The 14989-nt window shown below is 39.9% G+C and overlaps 1 protein-coding gene across 4 annotated transcripts in view; it reads right to left on the bottom strand.

Moving 5' to 3' along the window:
- Window positions 1–14989, bottom strand: part of DDC (dopa decarboxylase) — a 106273-nt gene that overhangs the window by 60277 nt on the left and 31007 nt on the right. For all 4 annotated transcript variants that reach the window (XR_013415349.1, XM_015133491.3, XM_015133493.3 and 1 more), the window contains exons 5-6: window positions 9002–9136; window positions 7927–8070 (exon numbers count right to left, since the gene is read on the bottom strand). Coding sequence is in view for 3 of the 4 variants with exons in the window: in XM_015133491.3 (XP_014988977.1) it covers window positions 7927–8070; window positions 9002–9136 (279 nt within the window). In the remaining variant the exon portion in view is untranslated. The remainder of the gene's footprint in view (window positions 1–7926; window positions 8071–9001; window positions 9137–14989) is intronic.

The following is a 14989-nucleotide window of genomic DNA, read 5'->3' as shown; positions in this document are numbered from 1 at the left end:
TTATACAAAGTATGCTCTCAGACTGTATTGGAATTAAATTAGAAATCAATAATAAAAAGATAGCTGGAAAACCCCAAAACTCGTGGAGATCAAACAACACATTTTAAGATCAAAGGAGAAGTCTGTAGAAAAATTTAAAAGTACTTCAACTTCAATTAAAATGACAAAAAAGCTCATCAAAATGTGTGGGATGCAGTGAGACAGTACTTAAAGGGAAATTTACAGAACTGAATACATCCATTAGAAAAGAAGGGAAATCTAAAATCTATAATCTAAGCTTCCACCTTAAGAACCTAGGAAAAAAGGCAATTTAAATGTAATATGGCCGGGTGCAGTGGCTCATGCCTGTAATGCCAGCACTTTGGGAGACTGAGGCAGGTGGATCATCTGAGGTCAGAAGTTCAAGGCCAGCCTGACCAACATGGTGAAACCCCATCTCTACTAAAAATACAAAAATTGGCTGGGTGTGGTGATGCATGCGTGTAGTCCCAGCTACTCAAGAGGCTGAGGCAGGAGAATTGCTTGAACCTGGGAGGTGGAGGTTGTGCCACTGCATTCCAGCCTAGGCAACAGAGAAAGACTCTGTCTCTGAAAATAAATAAATAAATAAATAAATAAATAAATAAATGCAATGTAAGCAGAAGAAAAGAAATAATAAGAATTAGAACAGAAATCAATGAAATTGGAAATAGGAAATAAAGAAAAAAGGTGATTCTTTGAAATGATAAATAAATTTTAAAACATTCACATAGGTTAATTAAGAAAAAAGAGAAAAGACACACATTGCTAATATCAGAAAGGAAAGTGGAGCCATCATTACTGATCCTATGAACATTAAAAAGATAATAAAGAAACATAATTGATTCCATGGCCACAAATTCAAAAACCTAAATAAAATGAACCAATTTTTTGAAGGATATGATTTACCAAAACTCACACAAAGAGAAATAGATAATCTCAATAGTGCCACATCTATTTTAAAATTAGACCAATAATTAAAAACCTTCTAAAACAAACAAACCATGCCCAATTGAATTCATTGCTGAGTTCTCCCAAACATTTAAGGAAGTAATGATTACTTACCGAAAATAGAAGCAAAAGGAATACTTTCTAACTCAGTCTATGAGACCAGTATTACAAAGGCATTGCAAAAAATAAAACTATAGACCAATATCTCTCAGAAATATAGATGCAAAAATTCTCAACAAAATATTAGAAAATGGAATCCAACAATGTAAAAAAAATTGTATATCACAACCAACTCAGATCTATTCCAGGATGGAAGGCTGATTCAACATATGAAAATAAATTAATATAATCTATAATTTCAACCAACTAAAGGACAAGAATCTCATGATTATGTAAATAGATACAGAAAAGTATTTGACAAAATTCAACACTTGTTCAAGATAAAAACTCCTAGCAAACTAGGATTAGAGCAGAACATCCTCAACTTGATGAATGACATCTACCGTTAACATCATACTTGAAAGAAAAACCTACTGTTAACATCATACTTGATGATGAAAAACTAGATGTTTTTCTACTAAGATCAGGAATGAGGCAAGTATGTCCATTCTTACCACTCCTATCAACATTGTTCTGAGAGTTTCAGCTAATGCAATAAGACAAGAAAAGGAAATAAGAGATATACAGATTGGAAGGAAAGAAAGAAAACCATCTTTGCAGATGACATGGTTATCTATGTAGAAATCCCAAAGAATAAACCAAAACAAAACTCTCCCAGAACTAAGTAAGCAATTATGGCAAGCTGTAGGATAAAATATAATATTAGACAAAAGGTAATTGCTTTCTTATTATCCAGCAATTTAAAAAAATGAAATTTGAAAATAAAATATAAACCATTCCCACTAGCACCAAAAAAAGGTCAAAAAAAGAATGCGCTTTATATGAGGAAAACTACAAAATTCTAATGAAGAAAATGTTTTAAAATATCTAAATAAATGCAGACATATTTCGCATACATGGATAAGAAGTCTTAATATCATCAAGATGTCAGTTATTTCAATAAAATCTGTAAATTAAATGAAATCCCATATAATTTGTTATCCCAGAAAGTTAATTTGTGCATTTTGCTAAATGGATTCTAATGCTTATATGAAGATGCAAAGGACCCAGAATAGTCAACACAACATTAAACAACAGTGTTGGAGATCTGACATGACACTTCCCAAATTCAATACTTAGTAGAAAGCTATAAATCAACACAATATGGTATTGGCAAAGGAAGAGACAAATACATGATTGAACAGAAATAGATCCACACAAATGAAGTCAATTGATCTTTGACAAAGGAACAAAAGCAATTCAATGGAGGAAGTGTAGTATTCAATAAATGGTGCTGGAACAACTGGACATCTGTATTAGTCCGTTCTCACATTGTTATAAAGAACTTCCTGAGACTGGGTAATTTATGAGGAAAGGAAGTTTACTGTTCCTTTACAAAGAAAGGAACTATTGGTTCATAGTTCCACTGGCTGTACAGGAAGCATGGCTGAGGAGGCCTCAGGAAACTTACAATCATGGCAGAAGGTGAAGGGGAAGCAAGCACATCTTCACATGGTCAGCAAGAGAGAGCAAAGGGAGAGGTGCTACACACGTTTTAAACAGCGAGATCTCATGAGAATTCACTCACTATCATGAGAACAGCAAGGGGGAAATCCATCCCCATGATCCAGTCACCTTCCACCAGGTCCCTCCCCTAACATTGAGGATTACAATTCCACATGGGTTTGGGTTGGAACACAGAGTCAAACCACATCAACATCTAAATGCAAAAAATGAATCTAGACATAGACCTTATACCTTTCACAAAAATTAACTGAAAATAGATCATAGACCTAGATCTATTTTAATGTTTTAAAGTGCAAAACTATAAATTTCTAAGACGATAACATAGGAGAAAACCTAGATGACCTTAGGATTGATGATGAAGTTTTGGAGACCACACTAAAAACATGATCCATGAAATAAGTAATTGATAATCTGGATTTCATTGTAATTAAAACTTCTGCTCTGCAAAAGACACTGTTTAAAGGACGAAGTGACAAGCTAAAGACTGGTAGAAAACATTTGCAAAATATATATCTTCATAAAGGATTGGTACCCAAAATACACAAAGAATTCTTAAAACACAATAATGAAACAATCCAATTAAAAAGTGAGCAAAAGACCTGAACAGACATCTTACCAAAGAAGATGTTCATGTAGCAAATAAGTACATGAAAAGATGCTCAACATCATATGTTATTAGAGAATTAGAGAATTTTCAAGTAAAATAACAATAAGATACCACTATACAGCTATTAGAATGGATAAAATCAAAAACACTGACAAAATTAACAGCTGACAAAGATATGGAAAAACCAACACTAATATTCATTGTTTGTGGGAATGCAAAATGGTACAGCATCTTTGAAACACAGTTCAGCCTTTTCTTATAAAACTAAACACACTCTTACCATATGATCCAGCAATTGTGCTCCTTGGTATTTAACCAAATGAGTTGAAAACGTATGTACACACAAAAACCAGCACACAAATGCTTATAGCACTTCATTAATAATTGTCAAAACTTGGAAGCAACCAAGATATCCTTCAATAGGTAAATGCATAAATGAATTGTGGCACATTCATATCAGAAAACAGCATTCAACAATAAAAAGAAATAAACTAGTACAAAAAGACATAGAGGAAACTTAAATACATGTTAGTGAAATCAGTCAGTCTGAAAAGGCTACATATTGTATGATTCCATCTGTATGACATTCTAAAAAAGAAAAAATGATGGAGACAGCCAAAAAGATTAGTGGTTGCCAGTGGTTCAAGTGGAGGGAGAGAGGGATAAATAGGTGGAGCACAGGGGATTTTTATGGCAGTGAAGCTATTCTCTATAACACTGAAATGGTAGACACACTAGTTAAAACACATAGAAAATTCAATAGACATAGTGACCCCTAAGGTAAATTATGGATGTTAGGTATTGGTGAATCAATTTTAACAAATGTATCACATTACTGCAGGATGCTAATAATGGGGGAAAATGAAGGTTGGGATATAAGAAGGTATATGTCCTTCCTGCTTGTTTTTCTGTAAGCCTAAAACAACTCTAACAAAATTAAGCTTATTAGTTAAAAAAATCAATCCATCATCCAATTAGAAAATGGGCAAAAGACATAAAGACACATGTCACTGAGGAGGACATACAGATAGTGAATAAGCACATGAAAAGATGTTCATTAATTATTGGGGAACTGCAAATTAGGACCATGACAATACCAAATCCTGGTGAGGATGTAAAGAGCCTGATTTTCTCAAGCATTGATAATGGAAATGTAAAATAATACAGTCACTCTGGAAAATACCTTGTCAGTTTCTTTTTTAAAAAATTAAATGTAATAACTACCATAGGACCCTGAATTGCACTCTTAGGCATTTATCCCAGAGAAATGAAAACACATGTCCACCCAAACACCTATAAATCAATGTTCCTGGATGCATTATTTGTAATAGCCAAAATATGGAAACAACTACAACGCCCCTCAACAGGTGAATGGGTTAACAAACTGTAGTACAGATAATATGGTACCAAATCTCTGCGGTGCAGCAACAAAAAGGAACAAACTATTGATACACGCAACAACTTGGATAGATCTCAAGGCCATTATGCTGAGTGAGAAAAGCTGATCTTGAAATGTCACATACTGTATAATTCCATTTATATAACATTCTCAAAATGACAAGAGTGTGAAGATAGAAAACGTATCAGTGATTGCCAACGGTTGATGATGGTGGGAGATCAGGAGGTTTAGAGTGACTATCAGGGAATAGCAGAGGCAGACCCTTGTGGTGCTAGAGGATTTCAGTATTCTCATTGGCATGGTGGCTGCATGAATCCACACTTGTGATAAATGACATAGACCTATACACACACAATGAACCAGTGTCAGTCTCCTGTCTTTGTTATGGTACTATAGTTATATACGTTGGAACAATTAGGGGAAATTGGGTGAAGGGTTAGTGCGCAGAGTTGCTGTGTGCTAACTTCGTAATTTTCTATGAATCTACAATTATTTCAAAATAAAAAGTTGGCCGGGCACGGTGGCTCACACCTGTAATCCCAGCACTTTGGGAGGCTGAGGCAGGCAGATCGCCTGCAACCAGGAGTTCGAGAACACCTTGGCCAACATGATGAGACCCTGTCTCCACTAGAAATACAAAAATTAGCCAGGCATGGTGGTACACGACTGTAATCCCAGCTACTCAGGAGGCTGAGGTAGGAGAATCACTTGAACCTGGGAGGCAGATGTTGCAGTGAGCCAAGATTGCATCGCTGTACTCCAACCTGGGTGACAGAATGAGACTCTGTCGCAATAAAATAAAATAAAATAAGTTAAAATTTTTTGATGTTTAGAATTACGAACATGACATGTTTATCAGTTAGGCATAGTTAAAGAGAGAATTGGTAAGTTGTAAATAAGTTGACTGAAGTCTGGAGATTAAAAAAAAAAAAAAAAAGAATGTGAGACATGTAAAAGGGCATAAGAGATGTATGGCAGTCAGCAGAAAGATTTAACATATACATAATCAGAGTCCCAGAATGGGAGGAGAGAGGAAATGAAGAGAGGAAAACTTTGGGAAGATAATAGGTTAGAATTTTCCAAAACTGAAGAGAGACACCAAATTACAGATTCAGGAAATTCTGTGAAATTCAAGAAGAGGAAGTACAAAGAAAATTATCCTTGTATCACAGTAAAACAAAGACAAAAAACAAGCAGCACTCCCAGTGGCAACACAGGAGGACGTATTTTTACATGTTCTTCATCATCACAACATTAAAAGTACAACTGACATCTCAACAGAAATCAAGGAAGAAAGAATTCAATGGACTTATACAAAGTACCAAAAATAAAACTAGCTACCAAACACTCTAGAATTCTATACCCAGAAAAAATATCTTCCCAGAGTGAAGGCACAATAAAGACACTTTCAGAATAACAAGACTGAAATAATTCATTGTATCAAATTCACAATAAAAATTTCTACAGACTAAAGGAAAAGATGTCAAATGGAAATAAGAAAATGCAGAGATAAGAAAATGGAATAATATGAAATAATTAATCCAAGAAGCAGCAAGAACATAGAGAAAAGCAATCATATAATAGTTGGGCCAAATAAAAAACAAATAGTAAGACAGTAGATAACATTTAAATGTATCAATAACTACCTTGAGTGTAAATGAACAAAATAAATATCCATCCTAACACTGCATTTTAAAAACAAATTTTTAAAATAGCAACCATCAATGCTGCTTTCACAGGATACGTCTTAAATATAAATGAACAGGGAGGTTGAAAGTAGAATGAAAAATGTCTATATCATGCAAACATTAGCCAATAGAAAACATATGTAATTATAGCAATGTCAGACAAAGTACCCTGCAGGACAAAATGCGCTACTAGAGATATAAAAAGCATTTCCTATTGATAAATGATGATTTACCAGGGAGATACCACAATTCTAAATGTGTATGTACCAAATTAATATGCTTCAAAATATGTACACAATTTAACAAATATAAAAGTGGAAATAGACATATCTACACTTAGTGTGAGATTTTAACATACCTCTCTCAGCAACTAATTTGCATTTCTTTGGTTATTGGAGGATCAGAATTGGTTTTGTGTTCTTCTTAGTTTTTTGTGGTTATATATGAAGCTGATACTTCACATATTTCACATGTTTTTCCACTGGAATGTTGCCTTTTTGCTTATTGATACGTAAGTCTTCTTTTTAAGATTTACTTCACAACATATGCTATAAGTAGTTCTTGCCAGCATTTGTCTTTTTATTTTATGAGTTTTGAAATTTTTGTAAAATACAATCTTCTCAACATTTTAAGTGATGTTTCCTGCATTGTTTTCATCCCTGAAACCTAAAAGAGTGTGTTTTGATAGATTTATTTTTCCCTAGACAGAGTATTCTAATGAGTCTTAATATTTACACGATAGGTCACCTCATTTAAATAGAATCTATTCAAATTGTACTGAAATTGTTTGTGGGAATTTTAAGGGAGATCTTTCTTTCTACCTGAATGATCTTTCTTCCAAATCTTTATTTATTTGACAACTATTTCTTGATCTTCTGTTCAGTGCCAGGTACTGTTTCAGGAGCTAGGGATAGAGCAGGGATTCAAATAGACCTTCCCTCCCCGCACATTCTGTTGGGAAGAAGGAAGCAGTAAACACATACAGAAACAAATCTGTATGGCCTGTGGAGATGCACGCAATGGAGAAAGATAAAGCAGAGCAGGAGGGCAGAGACAGACATTTGGGCAGGTACACCTTGATCCCCTGGCAGACTCTTTTTGCATCCTTCAAAATGTCACTTTGCTGTCACCTTGCTCTGCGTGCTAACTTTGAGCCATGTCAGTCCTTCCACATTATACTGATTTGCTTATGCTCCCGAGTCTTCCATGACCTCCCAGATTAGGATAAAATGTTACATAAAATCACACCCGCCATGATTTCCCCAGTCACACATTAGCTATTCATGGGAAGTAACTCGGGAAGTAACTTGAATTGACAAAAAAAAAAAAAAAAAAAAATTGGAGGTAAAAAGCGTTTCTCAAAGATTAATTCTTTTTTTCCTTTTTTTTTCTTTTTTCTTTTTTTTTTTTTTTTTGAGACAGAGTCTCGCTCTGTCGCCCAGGCTGGAGTGCAGTGGTGCAATCTCGGCTCACTGTAACCTCCACCTCCCCGGTCCACGCCATTCTCCTGCCTCAGCCTCCCGAGTAGCTGGGATTACAGGCGCCCGCCACCACGCCCGGCTAATTTTTTTCGGTATTTTTAGTAGAAACAGGGTTTCACTTTATTGGCCAGGAGCCACAAGTGCTGCTGAACTTACAAAGAACGGAATCAGGCCAGCCGCTCTGTCTCTCTCCAGGGCTTCCTGCAGGGCAGACGCACGCATGGCGAAGTTGCCATCTGAGGGGATGGCTTTTAATTTCACTCCACCAATTAACCCAGCTCTTTCCACTGAAGAGTGTGCCTGGAAGGAAGACAGCAGAGTTGGATTTGTACGGGTGTGTGCATGCAGTTATTACCAGACCCTGGATCTGCAGAGAGCAGCCAACATTGCAAACACAAGGTTCCTCTCACGGCACAAGGGGCAGAACTGCTCTTGACTCCTCCCTCTCCCCTGCACCTTCATGAGACCGCTTTTTTTCCTGGAGTTGTTTCTGTTCCTGTGGAATCTTGCTTTTAAATTTGAAGAATTGGGCACTAACAAATGTAGAGTGCTGGTCAATATTCATGAAGTTTTTCATTTGTTTGAATTCAAGAGCAAGCGGCGAGACCCTGGAAAGTAGATCCCAGAGGTGAACTTAGAAATCCTAGGCTTAAATCTGTCCGCTGCCCCTGACTGTGGAGCCTTGGGGAGTTTGGTGGCCAGGCTCGGTAAATACTGGAGGAAAGAAACCAGCCAAAAGCCATCACCACTGTGGCAGATCCATCCTCTCTCAGAGATTCTCAGGAAACGCAATTCTCAGGAAAGCTGGCCACCTTTTGCCCTTCTGCCCCCACCACTACTGTCTCCTGCTTGACCCTACCCAGGGGCCTGAGATCACAGAATAACAAAGCTGCAGTTAGGGCCCAGGACTTTGATCCCCATGTCCAGTTTCTCTACAATGATGCTGGGAAGGCAGGCCAGATAATCACAACCTAAGTCTGCACTGGTAGAAAAGGTGACAGAGCCAGTCACAGTGATGTCTCCACACATTTATTTCCTTTTCAGCTTGATCTATCCAGTTCCCACCCAAGAATTCACCGCTTCCCTTTAGTTCAGGTCTCTATCTAGTGATACCTGAGGAACTGCTCTTAGATTTGGAAGGATGCTGTTTGGTTTGGTTTGGTTTGAATTTGACATAAAACCAAACATTCAGGTCTTGAAGTCTTGGCTGATACCCGCTCAATACACTCACCTGATCCGATGAGTAAGCCACCAGCTTCTCCATGATAGCGGCCTGTGTGAGCTCTGGGGACGCTGCTTGCAGCCGATGGATCGCTTTGGTCCGAGCGGCCAGCAGGGCCACCAGGGTGGCTTCACTGGCACTTCCCTAAATTCAAGGGAAGGTCCAAATGAAATCCAAAACATAGCGAAGGCATTGGTACCTACATTATTGGAAGACATATTGTTTTGTGTTCATGGCTTTCTTAAAATATGAATCTGAAATGGCAAAATTCACTCTCCTTTGCTTAGGAGAAAACTAATATTTTTGACACCTAAGACCACCACGTCATCTCTTAGTATGAGTTTGCCATTGGTGGGTCTATTTTGTGTAACAGCAGCAGATAACATTTTGACCACTTTCCTGCGCCAGGTATTGTGAGAGCTTCTCCTCATGGACTGATCCCAGCCCGGCCCAGGAGGACTGCTCCTGTCTCCATTGGAGGAGAACGGCCCAGGGCACCAGCATGCAAGCCCCACTCTGCATTCATATTCACTTGGACAGAGCGATTTGCATTTGTTTATAAAATGGAGGTGCATTTTCCTTGAGACTAAGAGATGCCTTGAAGGGTTTCTTTTGATCCCTAAAGACCCGGGCTGAATTGTGTCCCCTCAAATTCATGTGTTGAAGCCCTAACCCCCAGGACCTCAGATGTGACCATATTTGGAGATAGGCTCTTTAGAGAGGTAATTAAAAGAAAATAAGGTCACATGACTGGGCTCTAATCCAATCTGACATGTCCCTGATAACAAGAGGAAACCTGCCTATAATCCCAGCACTTTGGAGGCAGAGGAGGGTAGATCACTTGAGCCCAGGAGTTCGAGACCAGTCTGGGCAACATACCGAAACCCCATCTCTATAAAAATACAAAAATTAGCCACGTATGGTGGCGTGCCCGGTAGTCCCAGCTACTCGAGAGGCTGAGGTGGGAGGATGACGAGCCTGGAAGGAGGAGGTTACAGTGAGCCACAATTGCAACACTATACTCCAGCCTGGGTGACAGAGTGAGACCCAGTCTAAAAAATATAAATAAATAAAAAGAAGGGGAAATTTGGCCCCCAGAGATGTGTGTGCACAGAGGGAAGACCATGTGAGGACACAGGGAGAAGGTGGCCATCTGCAAGCCCAGGAGAGAGGCCCGAGGAGAACCAACCCTGTGGACACTTTGATTTTGGACTTGCAGCCTTCAGGACTGTGAGAAAAGAAATTATTCTTCAATCTACCCAGTCTGTGGTATTTTGTTAAGGCAGCCTTGGCAAACTAATGGATTCAGTGCCTGCTACGTTATCCAATTTAAGTTGTAAAATAATCCCATGTTTGTGTTTTAACATCTTTAGGTGGGGAAACAGATGCGCAGAGAGGTTCAATAACTTGCCCCAAATCAGCAGCTAGGTAGGGCACGGTTAGGAGTGAGCCCACGCCTGCCCTTTCTAGGGTGCCATGGGCCTAGAAAGGTAGGGACGGCGAGCACCTTCCCTCTTAAGTAAGTCCTAGAAGAAACCCATCTACCGACCAGTATGAAAGGACATAAGAAAGGGCAAATAAAAGAAGGTAGATTCTTATTGACTCTGAAAAAGTTTATAACATGATAGGTTTTTACAGAGAAATATATAATAAAATAGTTAAGTAGAAATGCTAACCTCTCTTCTTAACATTTGATGCTGTCTTCATTGACCCTGATTTCTCATTTTGATTTTGCCATGACACTACTTTTACTTATTCTTTTGAGTCAACCCACATCCTTTGGAGAGACAGTAATACTGAAAGATAAATACATTTATTCATGTTTCTGTAGCACTAATGGATGGGTTCAAATATACAGATATATGCTTCTCTTAATTCAGCATCTAAAATGGGTACTTTATTTCCTTCAGGCTATATTTTCATGAGCAGTGATTTTAGACATTGTTTTAGGCCAGGTTTACCAAACTTGGCCAGAGGAGAGAGAAGTGGGGAAAACAATATTGGCTGGCAAAGCTAAATCAGCCATCCCAGGAAACCCAGGCTCCCTGAGAGCAGGCACTGTACCTTACTTACACTTCTCCCATACACCCCATCATTCCTCTCTCTGATTTCCTCCCGTTCCCCTATCTGCCCCCACACACATTTTGTTTGTCATGTCCCACCCATTCTCATTGGAAATGTAACATGAAAAGCCTAGTGGAAGGCACGGTTCCCTGTTCTCATGCTTGACAAGCAGGCGTGACTGCCGCTTCCCCGGCTAAATTCTACCCTCTGCTTGAAGCCTTGGAACACAGGTGTTCATTCTCTGAACATTCTAATGAAATGAGTCACCATGAATCACCTGAATCACCATGACAACTCATTATGGCTTTTTTGAGGGGGGGAATGGGGGAGCTTAGTTCATGTCCTAAGAGAAAATTCACCTTCTTAAGTCAACAAAACGATTTTTTAAAAGCCTGAAGGAGCAAATTGTCAGTAGCATATCTAGAACCACACCACCCTGATGCCACCAGGGTGGCCTGGTGGCCTCAAGCATGATGTCGGGTGGAGCTCTCTGCATTTTGCTGGCAGCAGATCTTCGCAGAGAGCAGCACAGGGAGGGTGACGTGTGGTACAGAGCAGGAATGATGGCTCTGTGCGATAGCAGCAGACAAAGGTTGCCATGGCAAGCCTGCTCGAGAGGCAGGAGGGGATGCTGGTGAGGTGTGACGCTTCCGGCTGCTGATGCTGTGAGCAGAAATGTCCTTTCGTCTTCTGTTTTTTTCAAAGCAAAAAATTGGCTTTTCTTCCACAAGAGCTTTCAAACCCAATTAAGAGACCATTTTCGCAGCCCACATTTGTCCAGCCTCAGAACGACAGTTTATCATTTGACTCAGACACCCATCACTGCGCTGACGCCCACAGCTGTGATTACAGCTCTGAGGGGATCGATAACGCAGGCTGGCTCACAGGCTGTCACCAGGCTCCTGTGCTCTTTGGGGCCTCACCAATTACAGACAATCAGCCTTGTCTGCTGGGAAGGGTGAGCTTCCGGTGGCAAACACAGATTCTATTTCTTGCTTTCATCCAGAAAAAAACTGAGTGGATTGGGCTCACAGGAAGATTATGTTAAAGCGGGGGCTGAGAAATACCAGGAATATTCCTACCCAAATGCTAAGAACTTGTATGGTCTCTCAAAAACGAGATTGTCTTTAATGAAATGAAAATGCAGCCCATAGTAGCATGCACATCTCTGGACACCAACCCAAGCCTACGGTCAGGGATGAACAGTCATAACTCTGGTCGTCTTTCCTACTAGCCTTTGTTTTAATTCACTTTTGCTGCTATGCATGTTCTACTAACTTTCTGGGCCTCAATATCATCATCCATGAAAAAGATTGTCCATAATGCAATCAATCTTCAAAAATATTTTGAGGATGAAGACAATAACACAAAGCACAAGACATAGGCTGAAACATGGGCAAGCTCATAATTGCTATTCAATGAAAAGTAGCTGTTATTATAACAGACACACCTTATATTATGGGGGATTGATAAGATTTTTTTGAGGGGTATATAATTAGAGAAATCACTTTGGGCTGCCGAAAAAAAGTTGAATATGAAACTGTTTTTGTTATAAAATACGATGACCTAGAAATGCTTCAATTTTTGTTTTGTTCCATTTTGATTTAGTGGGGAGTGTGAATGTTAAACAACGAACACAGCCAGGAGAGCCCCAGCAGGAAGCCGATCATCTTGCAAGATTGTTGCACTTTCATCCTAAAGGGCGTCCTCCAAAACTTTTTATAAGAATGAAAAATTTGATGCAACACAAATATTTTAGGTATTATTTATATAGATTGTGATGCATCATAGAAAATCATAGAGTAATACTTCTTTCAAAGAATATTTAAATAGTGGGAAATGCCCACAATAAACTGATAAGGAAAGCACCATGCGGAAAATCCATACGTGTTGTATCGTTTCAATTTTGTTTGTGTGTACATATATCCACATGTAGATACTGAAATAACACAAGGAATATGACAAGAAAGCTCCCGTGTCTTTTTGTTTTTACCATGAATGTCCAGTGTCTAGGTGGAAAGGAGACAATCTTTTTTTTGTTTTTTTCTTTTGCGACAGGGTCTCACTCTGTCACCCAGACTGGAGTGCAGTGGCGCGATCTCAGCTACCTCAATCTCAGCCTCCCGGGTTCAAATGATTCTCCTGCCTCAGCCTCCCAAGTAGCTAGGATTACAGGCACATGCCACCACGCTCGGCTAATTTTTGTAGTTTTAGTAGAGATGTGGTTTCACCATGTTGGCCAGGCTGGTCTTAAACTGCTGACCTCAAATGATCCACCTGCCTCGGCTTCCCAAAGTGCTGGGATTACTGGTGTGAGCCACTGCACCAGGTCCATAATCACATAATCATGTGGAGAAAACCATGAAAAGCTTCCCAAAAATATAGAAGATGACAAAAAAGGGGAATATCAAAAGAAAGAGAGAAATCATGGAAGAGGTACCCAATCTGTGGAAAATTGAAGCCCCTGAAAAAGAGTGACGTAGCCCACAATAACTAACATACAGTAGAAGAAATATATCTGCACTGTGTAAAGCTGAGTCTTGCAAGGATCAGCAGGGCTCACCAAATGCTAGGGAGGGTCAAAATGAGGGGAACAGACTGGGTGCAGTGGCTTACTGCTGGGTCTGTCCTGCAGACCCTGGCCAATAGATGAAATGAGTGCTCAGACACAGGTATGCAGTGTAAGAGCAGCTAGGTGACTGCCTGGCTCTAGTGGCCAGAGAGCACCCCTGAGAAGCTGGAGAAGCTTGCTTTTATTGAGTGCAAGCACAATTCTGAAAACCTGGAGCAAAAACAACCTGTAGATAATAAACATTTATTGTTCCCTTTTCAGAGAGTGTCATGTGTAAGGATGTTCCAAGGTCAGTTCCTGGACAACTTCTAACAAACAAGCTTGACCAAGATAAATTCCTCTACACGCCCTTGTACCTACTCCTTGCCCTCTGCCTCAGGGCTATAGAACAGCTGCTTCAGCTATTCTCCCCTGGAGCTTTGCCGAAACTTCTGACCTTTCAGAAGGCCTGCTCCTTTTCCTTATAGTTTCTCCCACCACTCTGACTGATCTCCTACAGCTCACGCCTGTAATCCTAGCACTTTGGGAGGCCGAGGTGGGTGGATCACCTGAGGTCAGGAGTTTGAGACCAGCCTGGCAAAATGGCAAAACCGCATCTCTACTACAAATACAAAAATTATCCAGGCATGGTGGTGGGCACCTGTAATCCCAGCTTCTTGGGAGGCTGAGGCAGGAGAATCGCTTGAACCAGGAGACAGAAGTTGCAGTGAGCCAAGATGGTGCCACTGCACACCAGCCTGGGTGACAAGAATGAGACTTTGTCTAAAAACAAAACACAACAAAACAAAGAAAAAAATGAGGGGAACAAATGGAAAAGAAATGGAAAAGTAGATCTTGGCCCATGTATAAAACTAAAAGAAAAAGTAAGTCGGCCACCAACATCCAGGCCTCCTGTAAAGGGTTAGACTATGCATGCCCTTGCCTGGAATCAAAACCACGCCCTCTCGCGTGGCTGTCCCACTGGGTCCCTGACTGCTGCTGCCCTCTGTCCCCTGGAGAATCAGGACTCATGTTCCAGAGGCTAGAAAGCCATCTGGCCCTCACCAAGGCAAAGTGCAGCTGACAGAGCATCGGCTGAGGGCCGCGTGCAGTAGCTCCCTCCCCTCGCTGGAAGGGCACCTGTGACAGCCTATCTTTGCTGTGATCTTGGCCAAGGAGGCTCTTCAGCTGCATACCCACTGACAAGAAGAAAATTGTGCTGGGCCTGAAGCAAATTGCATTTGCCGAATCATTGCTGAGTCATTGTTGCTGCTACGTAGAATGGTATAGTTCACAGCAACGTATTGAAACTTTGCTTACAACATAGCTGACGTTTTTTCTTTTTTTTTTCTTTTTTTTTTCTTTTTTTCTTTTCTTTTTTT

This window comes from Macaca mulatta, chromosome 3 (genome assembly GCF_049350105.2).
Source record: "Macaca mulatta isolate MMU2019108-1 chromosome 3, T2T-MMU8v2.0, whole genome shotgun sequence".
In the NCBI taxonomy this organism is placed as follows: Eukaryota; Metazoa; Chordata; class Mammalia; order Primates; family Cercopithecidae; genus Macaca; species Macaca mulatta.
Note: the sequence above shows the minus strand (reverse complement) of the source record. Positions and strands in the feature narration are given on the sequence as shown.